General features: G+C 36.3%; 1 protein-coding gene across 1 annotated transcript; it reads left to right on the forward strand.

Annotated features, from left to right (window-relative positions):
- Positions 1–330: 330 nt before the first annotated feature.
- On the forward strand, positions 331–12,650 carry eif4a1b (eukaryotic translation initiation factor 4A1B). The gene is made up of 11 exons (XM_073839717.1): positions 331–399; positions 1,090–1,138; positions 1,506–1,638; positions 2,531–2,670; positions 8,581–8,749; positions 9,325–9,434; positions 9,615–9,758; positions 9,888–10,025; positions 10,265–10,354; positions 11,524–11,603; positions 11,714–12,650. Exons 1-11 carry the CDS (start codon positions 377–379, stop codon positions 11,856–11,858), a joined length of 1,221 nt encoding a protein of 406 aa, XP_073695818.1. The 5' UTR covers positions 331–376; the 3' UTR covers positions 11,859–12,650.
- Positions 12,651–14,947: the final 2,297 nt, after the last annotated feature.

Here is a 14,947-nt window from a genome sequence, read left to right on the forward strand (position 1 = left end):
AACAATAAAACCATGTATTTTTGCGTAAAAACAAACTTCACATTCTGTGCTGAACACAGTGGCCATAATCTATAAAATCTATAGACGCTAGAACTACGCCACGTTAGGCCAAGCGAATGATATTTTAAGGTTTAGCATTCGTCCAATTAGATTTCAGCAAGGGCAAGACTGATGTGACAGGAACCGCCCATCTCAACCTTATCCAACACCAAAAGGCGGCGACCATTTGTTGAGTGACGTCTGTACTGCCCAATGAGAATACGCGAGGGGCGGGTCATATTCTGACTGATGGTCGAATGCAGCAATCACAATTTTAGTAAGAAACCCGTGTTAAACTATATAAAACATTTTCGCGGTGTGCTCGCCCTTTGTGATAATGTCGGCAGAATATGAAGGGAGGTAGGGCAGACGGAATTTAACGATCTTAATGTGTTTGTTTATGAATTACAGCTCATGTGCGTACATGTTGTCAGTCGAAATAGACATTCCGCTTCTAGATGCTGTTGGAAGTAGCTTGTGGTTGGTGATCTTGAATGTCGTAAATGAGTTGTAAAAACCCACCGGCGTTAGCATATGAGCTCTTAGCAGCCAGGCCTGCTTGCTTGAGGATATTGACGCTGACGTTAAACGATCTCTCATGTTCAGGCGGCTCAAAATTATGCTTTAGATCGCAAAATATGTGTCGTTATATGAATTTAATGCATTCAAAACACTTAATTTAGCTTGTTTGACACATACCCATTATTGGCCCCGAGTAAAGCCTGTTTTTCTCTTTTCATTAATTCATTCATTCATCCATTCATTTGCACACGAATAACTGTTCTGCTAAATATATTTTAATTATAAAACTGTATATTTAATGTCACATTGCCTTGAAATGGTAATGACAAATGTAAAAATTTCGTTTTCCTCTTTGACATACAGTCATAATATATGACAGCTTTATAAAATATTAGAAGCATAATGTCTATATTTAATAGTGTATATTGCTGTTTTGCTGCTTTTGCACTACAGTTTCCATTGATAGATCAATACAGTAACTCTCTGTCATGAATAACTGTATGGTGCTAATGTGAATTCTTTTTGCAGACCTAGAGACAATGGCCCCGAGGGCATGGAGCCAGATGGAGTCATTGAAGTGAGTTCATAACCACTTTTCGCAGTTAATAACCATTTTTCACAGTTATATATATATATATATATATATACATGCGCACCATAAATATTTCCCCTGCATGTCTCTCTTGGCACAGCTGTGAGAAGCGGGTTGGCATTGAATGTGCTGTCAGTTGTTTTGACTGTCTTGTCCTCACTGTGGGGGTCAGCGATTCCCTTTTTTTTTTTTTTTTTTGAACAACTGCCAACCTGTTATCCTTTATGCATTATGCATTGAGTGACAAATAGCCAATTCTTTCTTTTCAGAGTGGAATGGAGTAAAGTTGAGCTTGTCTGTGGTCTTTTGTATCTTAATCATCATCTAATTATTTTTTTCCCTGTAATTGCAGAGTAACTGGCATGAGATCGTGGACAGCTTTGATGACATGAACCTGCGTGAGACTCTTCTCAGGGGAATCTATGCTTATGGTTTTGAGAAGCCCTCTGCCATCCAGCAAAGGGCTATCCTCCCTTGTATCAAGGGTAAGATAACTTTAAGAATATATATATATTTATCTGAAATTGTTGTTAGATAGAGAGCTGTATTATAGCTTTCTATGGGGTGTTTTCACAACGCGTCGTCAATCTGCCATATTGGCGGCACAGAGCGTAAACGGTGCCACTGAACCGATCGAAACTCACGTATTTAGCTGATTATTGCTGCTGAAAATGGTCAATTAGTGTCATGTTTTGGGCTGTATTAATCGGTCAGACCGGGAAAACATTTAGAGTACTACAGACTGCCAAAAGTTATAAATCAAGGAGAAGAGTGTTTGTGGTTGGCCAAAATGGACAAGGATTTCCAGGGAAGAATCTTGACAACATTTGTGTTTTTTCTTATAATTTCCGGTCAGGTAGATGAAATATTAGGCTTATATCTCAATTAATACTGCTTGCATGTATATTTTGTTTTCCATCTATTAACTTTAGCAAATATTGCACCCTTTCCTGCTTACTAAGTCCTACTCTATATGATTTAGCAGCTTCCATGTGTTTTTTTCCATGGTTTAGACAGCATAAATTAGCAGAACAATGTATTTAGTAGTACATTAACCGTGCAATCCATGCTGTTGTTTACTTTCGAGTATCGGTAATATGGCTGCGCATCCGGGTAACTGACCAAGTGCAAACTCTCTATATGAAGTATTTAGTTTTCAATAAAGTTACAGAAAGACAAACAACAATACACAATCTTTAAGCCTATGGTGAAGTTATTATGTACATTATTAATAATTTGGAACAAATATATTGTCATTTAATGAAAATCATATAATTGGCACAGCCAGGATTTTGAACTGCCTCTTCAGTTGTACTGAACATCCAATTTCTATCAGTTATAGCTCATTATCTGGCCTGTTGTTTTTCTCCACACTAGGATATGATGTCATTGCACAGGCCCAGTCAGGCACGGGCAAGACTGCCACCTTTGCCATCTCCATCCTGCAGCAGATTGACATAGAGCTGAAAGGTTCTCAGGCCTTGGTTCTGGCACCTACCCGTGAATTGGCTCAGCAGGTTAGTGCTGTCTATGTGCTCTCTGTTTTTGGTTCACTTATTGCAGATCCATTGTCAGCAGCGCAAATGATACTGTTGAGTTCTCATGATGACTTGGTTTCCAGAAACTGACACAATCATAAGGCCAGATTCTTTTTTTCTTTTCTTTTTTGTCTTTTGCATGTTTTAAATTGGATCTTGAACTGAACCCATGTTGTTTGTCAAGATGATAATTTGGCCTGTGTTAAATGTTAATGTTAAAGAGGGCGTGAATTGCCTTTTTTTAATTTTGTACTGTTCTCTGAGGTCCAATAATGTTATTATGATATTTACATCAAAAAACATTGATTTATTGTAATAGGCTATTTTCTCCCCTAATCGTAACGCTCAGTTTGAATAGGCGTGGCAGATCGTAGATTCGGAAGTAAAAGCCCACAGCTATGATTGGCTAACACTTGTGTATGTTTGACAGCCTACTTCCTTCATAGATGGACACTGCTGTGATTTAGGTTAAAAATGCATAAATACTCTGTACATATCAAACGACAAACAGACAAAGCAAGCAATAGTGACCACATAATAAAAACGGTTACTCACACTTGTGTGGTTCGACATTACTGTCGGATTCATTATGGTCAGCACAGCATCGTCTTTTAGTTTCAGTCTTTCTGAAAATCCAGCGTTGAATTGTTCCTTGTTTGTAAATAAATCCACAGAAAAATGAAGTGAACAAAGGACCAAGTTCTTACTGATGTGGTCTGGAACTTCAAAAAAAAAAAAAAAAAATTCTTCCACTCTTTCCTAACATTAGGATCAGAATTAAGGCAATGCAAAGACTGTTTTTCCACAACTTGGCACTGCACAGCATCTTTATCGTTTGGTTTCTGCATAGACCTGTGTTTACCTCTTGTTAGGGCTGGGCGATTTTTTCGATTAATTCGAATTTACATTTTAAGACGATTTAATTTTTTATTAAATCGAGGTATCGCGATTTTTTTAATAAAAATATTAGATGCATTGTAATTGCACTTAATGGCAATGTTGTCCGACCACATGATGGCGCGCCTAACTAACCGCTGTATTCAGAACGGAAAACAAATACGCGTTCTGGCAAATAACGCGAGTCACTAAGTGGACATGATTAGCTGCTTGCTAGCAAGTTAGCCTGTTATATTACATACAATTTCACTTATCACATAAACAGAGTAGAGAGATGATTGAAGACAATAGCGAATTATTTGCATATCAAGGCTCGAGTGCGACCAGCATAGGCTATTTGTATTTGCGCTGAGTGGAGCTTCAAAGATTTATGTGTTTTGCACGTTGACTAATGTATCTCAAGTGTAGAGAGAGTGTCAATAAGAGACTGAATGGGCAGTAGCTTCGTTTATTATAATAGATCTTAGTGATATTGCAAACTAAGATGAGTGACGGCTTTTAATCATTTTTAAGGGAGTTCGTAAATGAGATATTGATTTATTATAACAGTTAAATAAACAAGAAGTTATTATTAAGTGACTTACATTGTCTGACTATAACACTATTGCCTGATTTTGCTCTATTTTGTCGTTCAAAGTGGTCTGAAACAAGTCACAGCTGAGCCGCTGCTCATCTCCACTCAAACACAGCGGTGTTTCGTTTATGAATGAACGTGCGTTTTTAAATGAATCTAGTGAAATGATTCAATTTCTCGTTCATAAGGAGTCACTTGCATTATTCTTGAATGAACCATCCGTTCAAACGAATCAAATGAACATGATTCAGTAATTAAATCAGTGTCTTACCACCACCTGCTGGCAGATCGTTTCAGTTATTTAATATTTCTGTGTTCAAAATTGTATATTTTTGTATACGATATAAGTCCAAGAGAAAAGCATGGAAATATATATTTTCCTCCCGTCTCATATTTATTTGTCTTACAAACATTTACTGTGTCTGGTATGATAAGAATGGGATCTGGTGCACTGATGCAGTTGCAATGTATACTGCAAAATATATGGTGCCCAATCGATTTAAATCGTAAATCGAATTTTTTGTGAAAAAATCTGGGATTTTATTTTTAGGCCATATCGCCCAGCCCTACCTCTTATTTACACGTATATGACCCTGGACCACAAAACCAGTCATAAGGTTAAATTTTACAAAACTGAGATGTATACGTCATATGAAAGCTCAATAAATAAGCTTTCTATTGATATATGATTTGTAAGGATAGGACAATATTTGGCCGAGATACATCTATTTGAAAATCTGGAATCTGAGGGTGCAAAAAAATCAAAATACTGAGAAAATCAAAATTAATTAGTTCTCCAAATTAAGTTCTTAACAATGCATACTACTAATCGATATATTTATAGTAGGAATTTTACAAAAAATCTTCATGGAACATGATCTTTACTTAATTTCCTAATGATTTTTGGCATAAAAGAAAAATCAATAATTTTGACCCATACAATGTATTTTTGGCTATTGCTACAAATATACCCCAGCGACTTAAGACTGGTTTTGTGGTCCAGGGTCACGTATGTGCAAATCGGTGGGCGGTTTTGGCAAGTTGGCTTCAGTATAGGCTGATTTTAGACTATCAAGAAAGTTTTGAGTTCTAAAACGTACAGCTTGTTTTTATAGTAGGGATGCACTGAATGTCCAGCAACTGAAATTATTCGGCCAAACAGCTATTTTTGGCTGAATAATTTAGCAGTAAGCGAAAAAGCCGAATAAATTATACCGAACAATGTGTGGAAGCATTTAAAACTGTCTGAGAAAGACACAAAAACCATTACAAGCACCGACGGTGAGAGACTGTTTAGAACCGTGTCGCATGCCTTCGATGAGAAGAGAAAGGGCTGGTTGTTGCTCGTTACTATATGATGACTGAAATCGCGAAATAGCCTTAAACCATTAGTAAATAAACTACAGAATATTATGTTGTCTAATACACGCACAAATTGTATGTATTCTGACAGCTCTGCACAAGCTCGCTAGCCTGGGTTCAAAGTCCAAAGCGCAAGGAAAATCTGTGCTAAATCAGCGTGATGAGAATCATTCATAAATCTGCTGCTGTCAACAAAAAGAAGTATTGAGGTGGTCTTGCTGGTTTCTGCCAAAATAAAAGTCACCATTCATTAATGTTAGCACTGTAATTTTACTGTTGTTCTGTAAAATAAAATAAAAAAAGACAAAAATAATATCATTACAACAACTCTATGAATACATTTATTATACCATTCTTCTTTGCTCAGCAAGGCTGCATTTATTTGTACATTAGAAACTAGGGTTGGGTATCGTTTGAATTTTATCGATTTCGATTCCGATTCCACTTATCGATTCCGATTCTTTTCGATTCCCAGTTTCGATTCCAATTTAGTAAAAAAACAACAACAAACACAAGTCAAACATTAATATATTAAACATGTTTATTTTCAGTGATAGCTTGCAACATATTATTTTATTACAGGGGTTCTCAACCTTTTTTTATATCAGGGCCCCCTTCTTCTCGGGTCAATTTTGCAATGCCTGACATTTCCTCGAAAGGTGTTTTTATTTTTCTCCTGCATGTTATAAAAAAATTCAAACAAACTTTAAATTAAAGCTATACTTTTGAATTTAAAAGAAAACCCTCTGCTCTAACTTTTTAACATGAATATGCATATACAGATTTAAAGCACCTAAATTATTTAATTCAGACATTCTTCACAACTTCAGAGTACTCTTTCTTAAGTGACTGAATATCTACTGTTTGTATTTATTATAAAATAAACATATAAATGAAAAATACAGTAAATACATTGTAAATCTGTTTATGCTGATGCTCATATGTGCATAAACACCACTGACCCTTACAAGATCCACCTCTATGGGTAAGCATTCATTATAAAACACTCACAGGACATTCATTTTAAAAACTATGCAAATATTTTGAAATTTCACGCAAAAATACTATGGATCAGAGCCCCGAAAGCATGAATAGTTTGTGAATCAACAGCGGACTTATGCGTGCCTAATGTACAACTCTTATATACAAGAATGAATACATTAGGCACGCGTGAGTTCGTTACTGTTACTCTGGCCATCTTTGACTTTACATTACTGGGAGGGTTTGTTTCATGCAGCCAAGAGATGAAGAAGATACCTGTCTTCCCGTGGGGGCTTTAAGTTACTTTTATGTGGGCTTTTGCGGGACGAAATAACACATATTCCTTCTGGAGCGTGCAGCGGTAGATTTGTCTTCAGGTTTTACAAAGCTTAGACACACTTTTAAATGCTTAGCGCGATCCATCTTATCGACTGATGTTTACATTACCATGTAAGGTCCTGGCAGATTGCACGCACGGAAGGTCCTGGCAGATTACTAGATGAAAAAATGCACCCAGGAATCGAAACAAGGAATCGAAATTTTAATTTTATAACAAGTATCCGATTCTTTATCTTAAGTATCCGATTCTAGAATCGGAATCGATTTTCGATTCCCAACCCTATTAGAAACACATGCCTGATTCAAGAAGAGAGTCTTAAAAATGGCCAAAGAATATTATTTTACTAACTTATTATTTTTAAATTAAATTGTGTTTTGTTGGTAGGCTATAATGTCTACTAAAATGTTAAATGTTCAGTGTTACGTAAATATTTTTAAATTGCTGTTTTGTAATTGATAAAGTCCCCATGAAATCAAAATTAAAGTTTTTTTGGCTTTTAGTATGAATATGTTAGCCTTAAGGTTATCTATAAGCCAGTGTGCTCCAAAACAACAACACAATTTGCGTTTACAAGATATGAGCATTCAAAACTTACAGTCTCTCACTTACGCCATAATGAATCAACAATTTTGATGACATCACGCTGCGCTTCAGCTTCCTACCAAACCTTCTGTCCAATCAAATGCTCTCTAGAATTCGTAGCGCCCCGCCACCTAAACTATAAATATACATTGAAGCTGCGGCTGAGATTGGTCATTTGTACACAGTGTTAGTATTTTCTGTATGGTGAATGGCATGTAATGCACAATGTAGGCAATAGGGAACAATTTAGACAGTGTAAATATTTCCAATGGGGCAAATGAGGTCTGCATGCACAGTTTACTACGTACTTTGGCTCCGGTAGAGAGATGCGATTGCATGGAGCAGATCATATGCGCAAGTCGGCATGTATTAAACTACACAGCCTCTGCATGATTATGATCACTATTTTGTTTTATTAAGAGTTTCATATTGAATCCAAGGTGGTAATCTATTAGATTGTAGCTGTCAACGGCTCTGCCACGAGCAGATATAAATGGAACTTTATTGGCTATTTTACAAAGTGGGCGGGGATGTCCTGCCCTGTTTTCCTGTTTCAGTTGAAATTACGTCACCACATAGAATAACGCTGTGTGATTCAAAGGCACTTCAGTGGACCTTTAAATGTCAAAATATCAAGGTTTTTTTTTTTTTTTGGTTTTTCAGTTCATGTACCTTTTAAAAGAACGTTACATTATTTTGTTAATCTTTTTTAAAAAAAAAAGTAACTTTTCATGGAAAGTAGTGCATTACACACGTGTGTTGTTTTCTATTGCAAAAATTTGTGGGTAGACCATGGAGCCATCTTTGAATATTTTAGAAAGTCTGCAATACAGTGTTGCGTCATCACAAAGTATTTGGAGGCAGCACAGAGCTACATTACCTCAGCAGTGTAAAAACAGTGTTAGATTAAGCAGATTTTTGCTTGTGTGCATTGTGTAGGACTGACTACGTTTTGGTTACGAGAGGGATATCAATTGTATTTGTGAATAAATACAGTGTTATAATAATGGAAATTCTTACTTACTTGGAAATGTCAAGCTAGTAGGTTGTATTGTGTAAAGTAAAAAAAAAAAAACAGGCTGTGAACTGAGCAACCCTCTGCTTTTAGTTTTGATCCAAGTTACATTACGGTTAATGTCCTCTGTTCGTACAGATCCAGAAAGTGATTCTGGCTCTTGGAGACTATATGGGTGCGACATGCCATGCCTGTATTGGTGGGACTAATGTGCGCAATGAGGTCCAGAAGCTGCAGGCAGAGGCCCCGCATATTGTAGTGGGAACCCCAGGTCGAGTCTACGACATGCTTAATCGAAAGTTCCTCTGTAAGTACTCAGTACTATGACAGATCTATTGGTGGAACTAGATTAAAAAATTTTGAATAAATTTAACAGTAACATTAGGAACATTCTTCTCTTCTTTAAAAAAAAGAAAAAAAAAGAAACTAAATTCCTGAAATGAATGTTCCTAAAGATTAGGAGAAAAAGATATCCGATAACCAAATCCCCAAACCTAGGATGTGTAGTGATGATCTGTCATGATTATTTATGATGTGACTTTTTGCTGAATTCGAAATTCAGTAACTGCTAAGCAAAAGGTATTATGAAAATATGAAAGTATGAAAATGACTCATATAGGGGTCTGAAAATTTCTCAAATAGGGGTCTCATGAAAATGACTCTGACTCAAATAGTGGTCTCATCTGTCATTTTCTTTCTAAAAAAGTTCTTAAGAAAATATTTGAGAACTTGATTAGAATTTCTGAAGAATTGCACTTAAATATATCTTAAGAATTACTTTCATTATTTTCATTCATGATTCAAGATTATTTTCATGAATCCAAGTTATTGCAAGTTATAATTGTTATGTAATTCATCTTTTTGTGTTCACTTCTCTTCCAGCTTCTAAGTACATTAAAATGTTTGTGCTGGATGAAGCAGATGAGATGCTGAGTCGTGGGTTCAAGGACCAGATCTACGAGATCTTCCAGAAACTCAGTACTAGCATACAGGTTAGGATGTGAAATGGACCGTGTTTTACATTGAGAACAAATGCAAATGGCATTGAAATTTTGTTGCTGCTTTGTTGAGTCCACCTCTATTCAATTACAACCAGTTATAATAGCTTTTTAGAGGTCATATGTGCACAAATGTTTAGGCCTGAGCATGTTGGTATGCCATCTGTCCTCCAGGTGGTGCTGCTGTCAGCCACCATGCCTGCAGAGGTGTTGGATGTCACTACCAAGTTTATGCGAGAGCCCATACGTATCCTGGTGAAGAAAGAGGAGCTCACCCTTGAGGGTATTCGTCAGTTCTACATCAATGTAGAAAAAGAGGTACAGTCCAAAACAACAATAGCAGACATGTATAAACACACAAATTTATCAGGGCTTTCAAAAGGACATGTTGAGTGTTTATATGCATTGGTTTTGACTAGTGGTTTGGTTTGCATGTGTTTTTGTTAGGAATGGAAGCTGGACACTCTCTGTGATCTCTACGAGACTCTGACCATCACTCAGGCGGTGATCTTCATTAACACGCGCCGGAAAGTAGACTGGCTTACAGAGAAGATGCATGCCAGGGACTTCACTGTCTCTGCTCTGGTAAATACTGGAAGTGCCACACCACAACTATAACTGAAACCAGTATCACACATGCACACAACCATTAAAAATATTTAGGATCGCAAGATTTTTAATGTTTTTTTTAAAGCAGTCTCTTCTGCTCACCAAGCCTGCATTTATATATGTCTTTGCAAGCATAATGAACACTGCTAAAATGTGAATAATGTATTATATAGTGTGGTGTGTGCTAATCAGGCACTGTGTGTTATATTTGTCAGCACGGAGACATGGACCAGAAGGACCGTGACCTGATTATGAGGGAGTTTCGCTCTGGTTCTAGCCGTGTCCTTATTACCACAGATCTGCTGGTGAGCAAATACATTAGTGCATGTTTCATGCTTCATTTGTTCTCCTAATGGAATGAATTTCGTTAAAATCGGGTTCATATAACAGATGAAGTTGCCAGACTTCCCTAACTCCATAGCACCCTCTAGTGCTTTGGGGTAACAATAGTTTCTGGAATAAAAATAGTGTGTATCCTGCTATGGATGGCTCATTCTATCCTTAGCTTTATCAAACTACACACAACAAAAAAATTAAACGTTAAATGCAGTTGAAAGTTTACATACCTACCTACATATTTTACCAAAATAAAAGGGATCATACAAATGCTTTTTATTTATTTAGTACTGACCTGAATAAGATTTGTCACATAAAAGACATTTACATATAGTCCACAAGTGAAAATAATAATGACCCTGTTCAAAAGTTTACATACACTTGATTCTTAAAACTGTGTTGTTACTTGAATGATCCACAGCTGTGTTTTGTTTTTTGTTTAGTGATAGTTGTTCATGAGTCCCTTGTTTGTCCTAAACAGTTGAACTGCTTGCTGTTCTTCAGAAAAATCCTTCAGGTCCCACAAATTCTTTGGTTTTTCAGCATTACTGTGAATTTGAACCCTTTCCAACAATGACTGTATGGTTTTGAGATCCATCTTTTTCACACTGAGGACAACCGAGGGACTCATGCAACTATTACAGAAGGTTCAAACGCTCACTGATGCTTCAGAAGGAAAAAAACATGCATTAAGATGCACTTTTTGAACTTTAAAATCATGGTAAATTAAACTTATTTTGTCTTCAGTCATTGTTGGAAAGGGTTGAAATACACAAAAACGCAAAAAAAAAAAAAACAGAATTTGTGGGACCTGAAGGATTTTTCTAAAGATAAAGCAGGCAGACAAACAAGGAACTCATGAACAACTATCAGTATACAAATCATTCAGGTAACAACGAAGTATTAAGAATCAAGTGTATGTCAATTTTGGGTACTATATGTAAACGTCTTTTATGTGAAATACCTTATGCAGGTCAGTACTAAATAAAAACATGAATTTTGTATGATCACTCTTATTTTGGTCAAATAATTACCATTTTGCAGATTCTGGAAGGTGTATGTAAACTTTTGACTTCAACTGTATATATATTGGAAAACACTGGAAATAAAAAAGAAAATGTCTTTATCTCATTCATAGGCCAGAGGTATTGATGTCCAGCAGGTGTCTTTGGTGATCAACTATGATTTGCCAACCAATCGCGAGAATTACATTCATAGGTTTGTATTTGGTACATTATTCTGACCTTGAGCTTGGCTTAAGCTAATGAATTATTTCCAATGCTGTTTTATTATTAAGTTAAAGTTTACCTCTTCTGTTATACTCTTAGGATTGGTAGAGGAGGCCGTTTTGGCAGGAAAGGTGTAGCCATCAACATGGTGACAGAAGATGACAAGCGTACTCTGCGGGACATCGAGACCTTCTACAACACTACCGTAGAAGAGATGCCCATGAATGTGGCTGATTTGATCTAAAGATTTATTTGATCTGATCTAGAGTCACCCCCTTCTCCCCATCTCCACAATCTCTCTCTTTATTTTCTAGTTTAAGCACAGGGAACGTGCAACTCCCTGCTCCTCCACAATTGCAAATTAGTCTTTTCATCTACCCCAAAACTGATACAATTTTATAACTCTCTGATGCTGAATGTACATCACTTTATCTCCAAATTTAATGATAGACATTGTGAAATATGGGCTCAGCCATCTTCTCTTATTGAGAAGAGTAGCATGTTCTGCCACTCCGCTCTCGATTAGTCATCCTGGGCTTGTTTTTTTAGCTGGGAATTATTTGATTTTTCGGATGGGTAATTGGACTACTGGTTTCCAGCTTGTGTGCATTGATGTGCATTGATGTTTCTTTAAAGCACACCTCATGCTGCTGATGTAAGTAGGCCATGTGGTAAAAGTGTGCTAGCTTTTAAAACAAAATGACAAGCATTGGATTTGATTAGTGTTTTCAGATCCAACTACTCGGACTGTAAAATCCAAGTAGTTACTGTAGCTGCTGTACTGTTTGCTGTAAAACTGTGCCAGAGCTATTTAATCACCCTTGAATGGAATATAAGATGTCTGAGTATTGTGGACTTCCTGAATTTAGATATATTTTGAAGTCCATACCCAAATGAAATTTGACTGAAGCTGGTACAAAAATGTGATGGAGAAGAAATCATTTTTTTTTTTTTACATTTTAAGTTATTTTATAAGTGCATTTTGGTTTTTGGAGGAGGGGGAAATTTCAATAAAAGCTACAGCCTAACTTCAAAAGGTGTCATTTTTCTCTGTTTATTTATTGTCCTAGATTTCAGTTGTTAAAATGACTAAATGGATGGTTAGTTGAATGATCACAGAAAAAAAAATTAATGTATGCAAATTGTATAATATAAAAGGTACACATTTTAGTGCTGTAAATTCCCATATTGTATTTTCAAGTTTTGGAATATTTGTCCTCTCCCCAAATTTGTCACTAGTGAAATACAGTAATATATAGCTTACATCTACATCCACAAAAAAATGAGGTAAATCGAAAACAGTTAGTTTTAACAATATTTCAAGTGTAATTTTAAGATTTGTTGTATTTTAAATCCAGATTTTCTTTGCAAAAGGCAAAAAAATAAGGATTTATTGTATATATACACATTAGTTTCGGTAGTAAAAAGTAATGCTTCGGGAGTGACCACATTACATTACAAAATTGTAACTTGCATACTAAAACACTACTCAAACATACTAAAATACAAAAAAAAAAAATTGCATAACTGTACTAAAATTTAGTTTATTTCCCCAAATATGAAGATTATTTGTTCCCTTTTGTCACCCAAAAAATCAAGGATGCCACTACCGAAACTAAATGTCTCGGTAGTGACAATTTTAGATACTTTCTAAAAGCTCAAAGATGCTAATCAGCACATGGTTAGCTAGCACAGTTCTGAACAATGGTAAACGTAAAACTAAATGTAATGGCATAACTCCCAAAAAAGTGTGCTTAATTGCAGAAAAACAGTGTTTGGTAGTGACGTTTCTTAAAGTTACACAGATTTTTCAGACTTTTAAACACATTTACCTCAAAATGATGGGGCCTACTCAGCATGTAGCTATGAGAGAGAGGGATGCATGAATATTTCCTGATCATAAATTTAGGGTTGTAGTTAAAATTAGTCTCAGCCAATGGACTAAAACATACACTGTTTCATGATTTATGAAGAAAATAGAAACATTTTTGTTCTTGTTGAAGGAATCAAAAAGATGCTTTTAAAAACAACAATGGTACAAAATCCCAAAAGTATTTCAATATAATTTTCATAAGTTGAAATTTAGGGGTTAGGGTTCGGGACAGCCACCTCCCAATTGAAAGTACCCAATAAATGATGTATAGTAGTATATTATATATAGTAAGCTTACTGATATTTTAAATATTATTGTGGATTTCAATAGATAATAGAAGGGTCTTCGTAAACATCTAAGATTTAAATACTTAATGTTTTTTGGTTGTGGGACAGCAGTTTGGACCAATTCTGTAGAATGGCCCATATACATTTACATTTTTATAGCTAGTGTAATGAATAATTGGAATCTGTACAAATGATTTTAGATTCTTTTTTTTTTTTTTCAGAAATTTTTTTAAACAGAATCTGGAATGGTCTTTTATTGCATGTGAACTTATTGTTCACCCATAATTGCTGTTATATTTTGCGGGACTAACAGGTTTACAAAAAAGTCATTTGTTGGAAAAAGATACTGTAATGCCATTGTTCAACACTGGAGGGAGGCTCCACACAGCTGATCTAAAACTTTAGTATGCATGAACAAACAAATTGCAGTAGTTAGAAACACAGAGCTTAAGAAGCATCTATTTCTGAAGTGTAAGGAACACTAGAAAAGTCTAAAAAGTCTGAATCTATTAGAAACTATTAGAAAGATCCTCATTGCAAACACTGAATTTGTTATAAACTTCTATAACAATTTGGGTAAAAGTCAAAACAAAGGCAAGTGTTTTGCTTTGCCTTTTACCAGAGAAGTAATCAACATGTGGTATATGCATATGCATGAAGGCGTATATGAGATGCTTGTTGCAAACAAACTAAAAAAACAGCTTCTGGCACACTGGAAGTGGAAAAGTTTGCCAGTAATTAGGAAATGCACTGCTTTCCAAATCAGCCTCTTCATCACCTTCATCCCCATCGCTATTCCATGGCACCTTACCATCCCCAACGGCCGCGTTGCAGTTTCTCGCACAGCGTAGGTGGCCTCGCTGCCTCCCCACCCCCCTTCCGTGGCCATAGTGTTTGTGGGGCATGGTGATTTTGCAAGTGGGAGGCTCGTAAAGGCCTGGCTGGACTACCGGGCAGTGTGATGGATGGAGGGAAGGCCGCAGACTCCATTTACATGAGAACAGAAGCCGGAGAGAGGCTGAATAGAGGGGCTTTCAATCTGCTTGTCATTGAAAAAGCTTAAGAACTTTCTCCAGCGACTAACCAACCCCCCTGCTCCTCTGCTCTCTCTCCCTCTTACTTTTTTCTTTCTTCTCGACCCCCTTTTTCCCCCCCTTGCTGTCTCTCTTGCTT

The sequence above is a fragment of the Garra rufa genome, chromosome 5, assembly GCF_049309525.1.
Source record: "Garra rufa chromosome 5, GarRuf1.0, whole genome shotgun sequence".
Lineage (NCBI taxonomy): Eukaryota > Metazoa > Chordata > Actinopteri > Cypriniformes > Cyprinidae > Garra > Garra rufa.

Bases quoted from the DNA above. Each gene is read 5' to 3' on its own strand.
- eif4a1b (XM_073839717.1), top strand. From the start codon at position 377: ATGTCGGCAGAATATGAAGGGAG. The intron at 1,139-1,505 runs GTGAGTTCATAA...CTGTAATTGCAG, and splicing joins AGCCAGATGGAGTCATTGAA to AGTAACTGGCATGAGATCGT. The intron at 9,435-9,614 runs GTTAGGATGTGA...TCTGTCCTCCAG, and splicing joins AACTCAGTACTAGCATACAG to GTGGTGCTGCTGTCAGCCAC.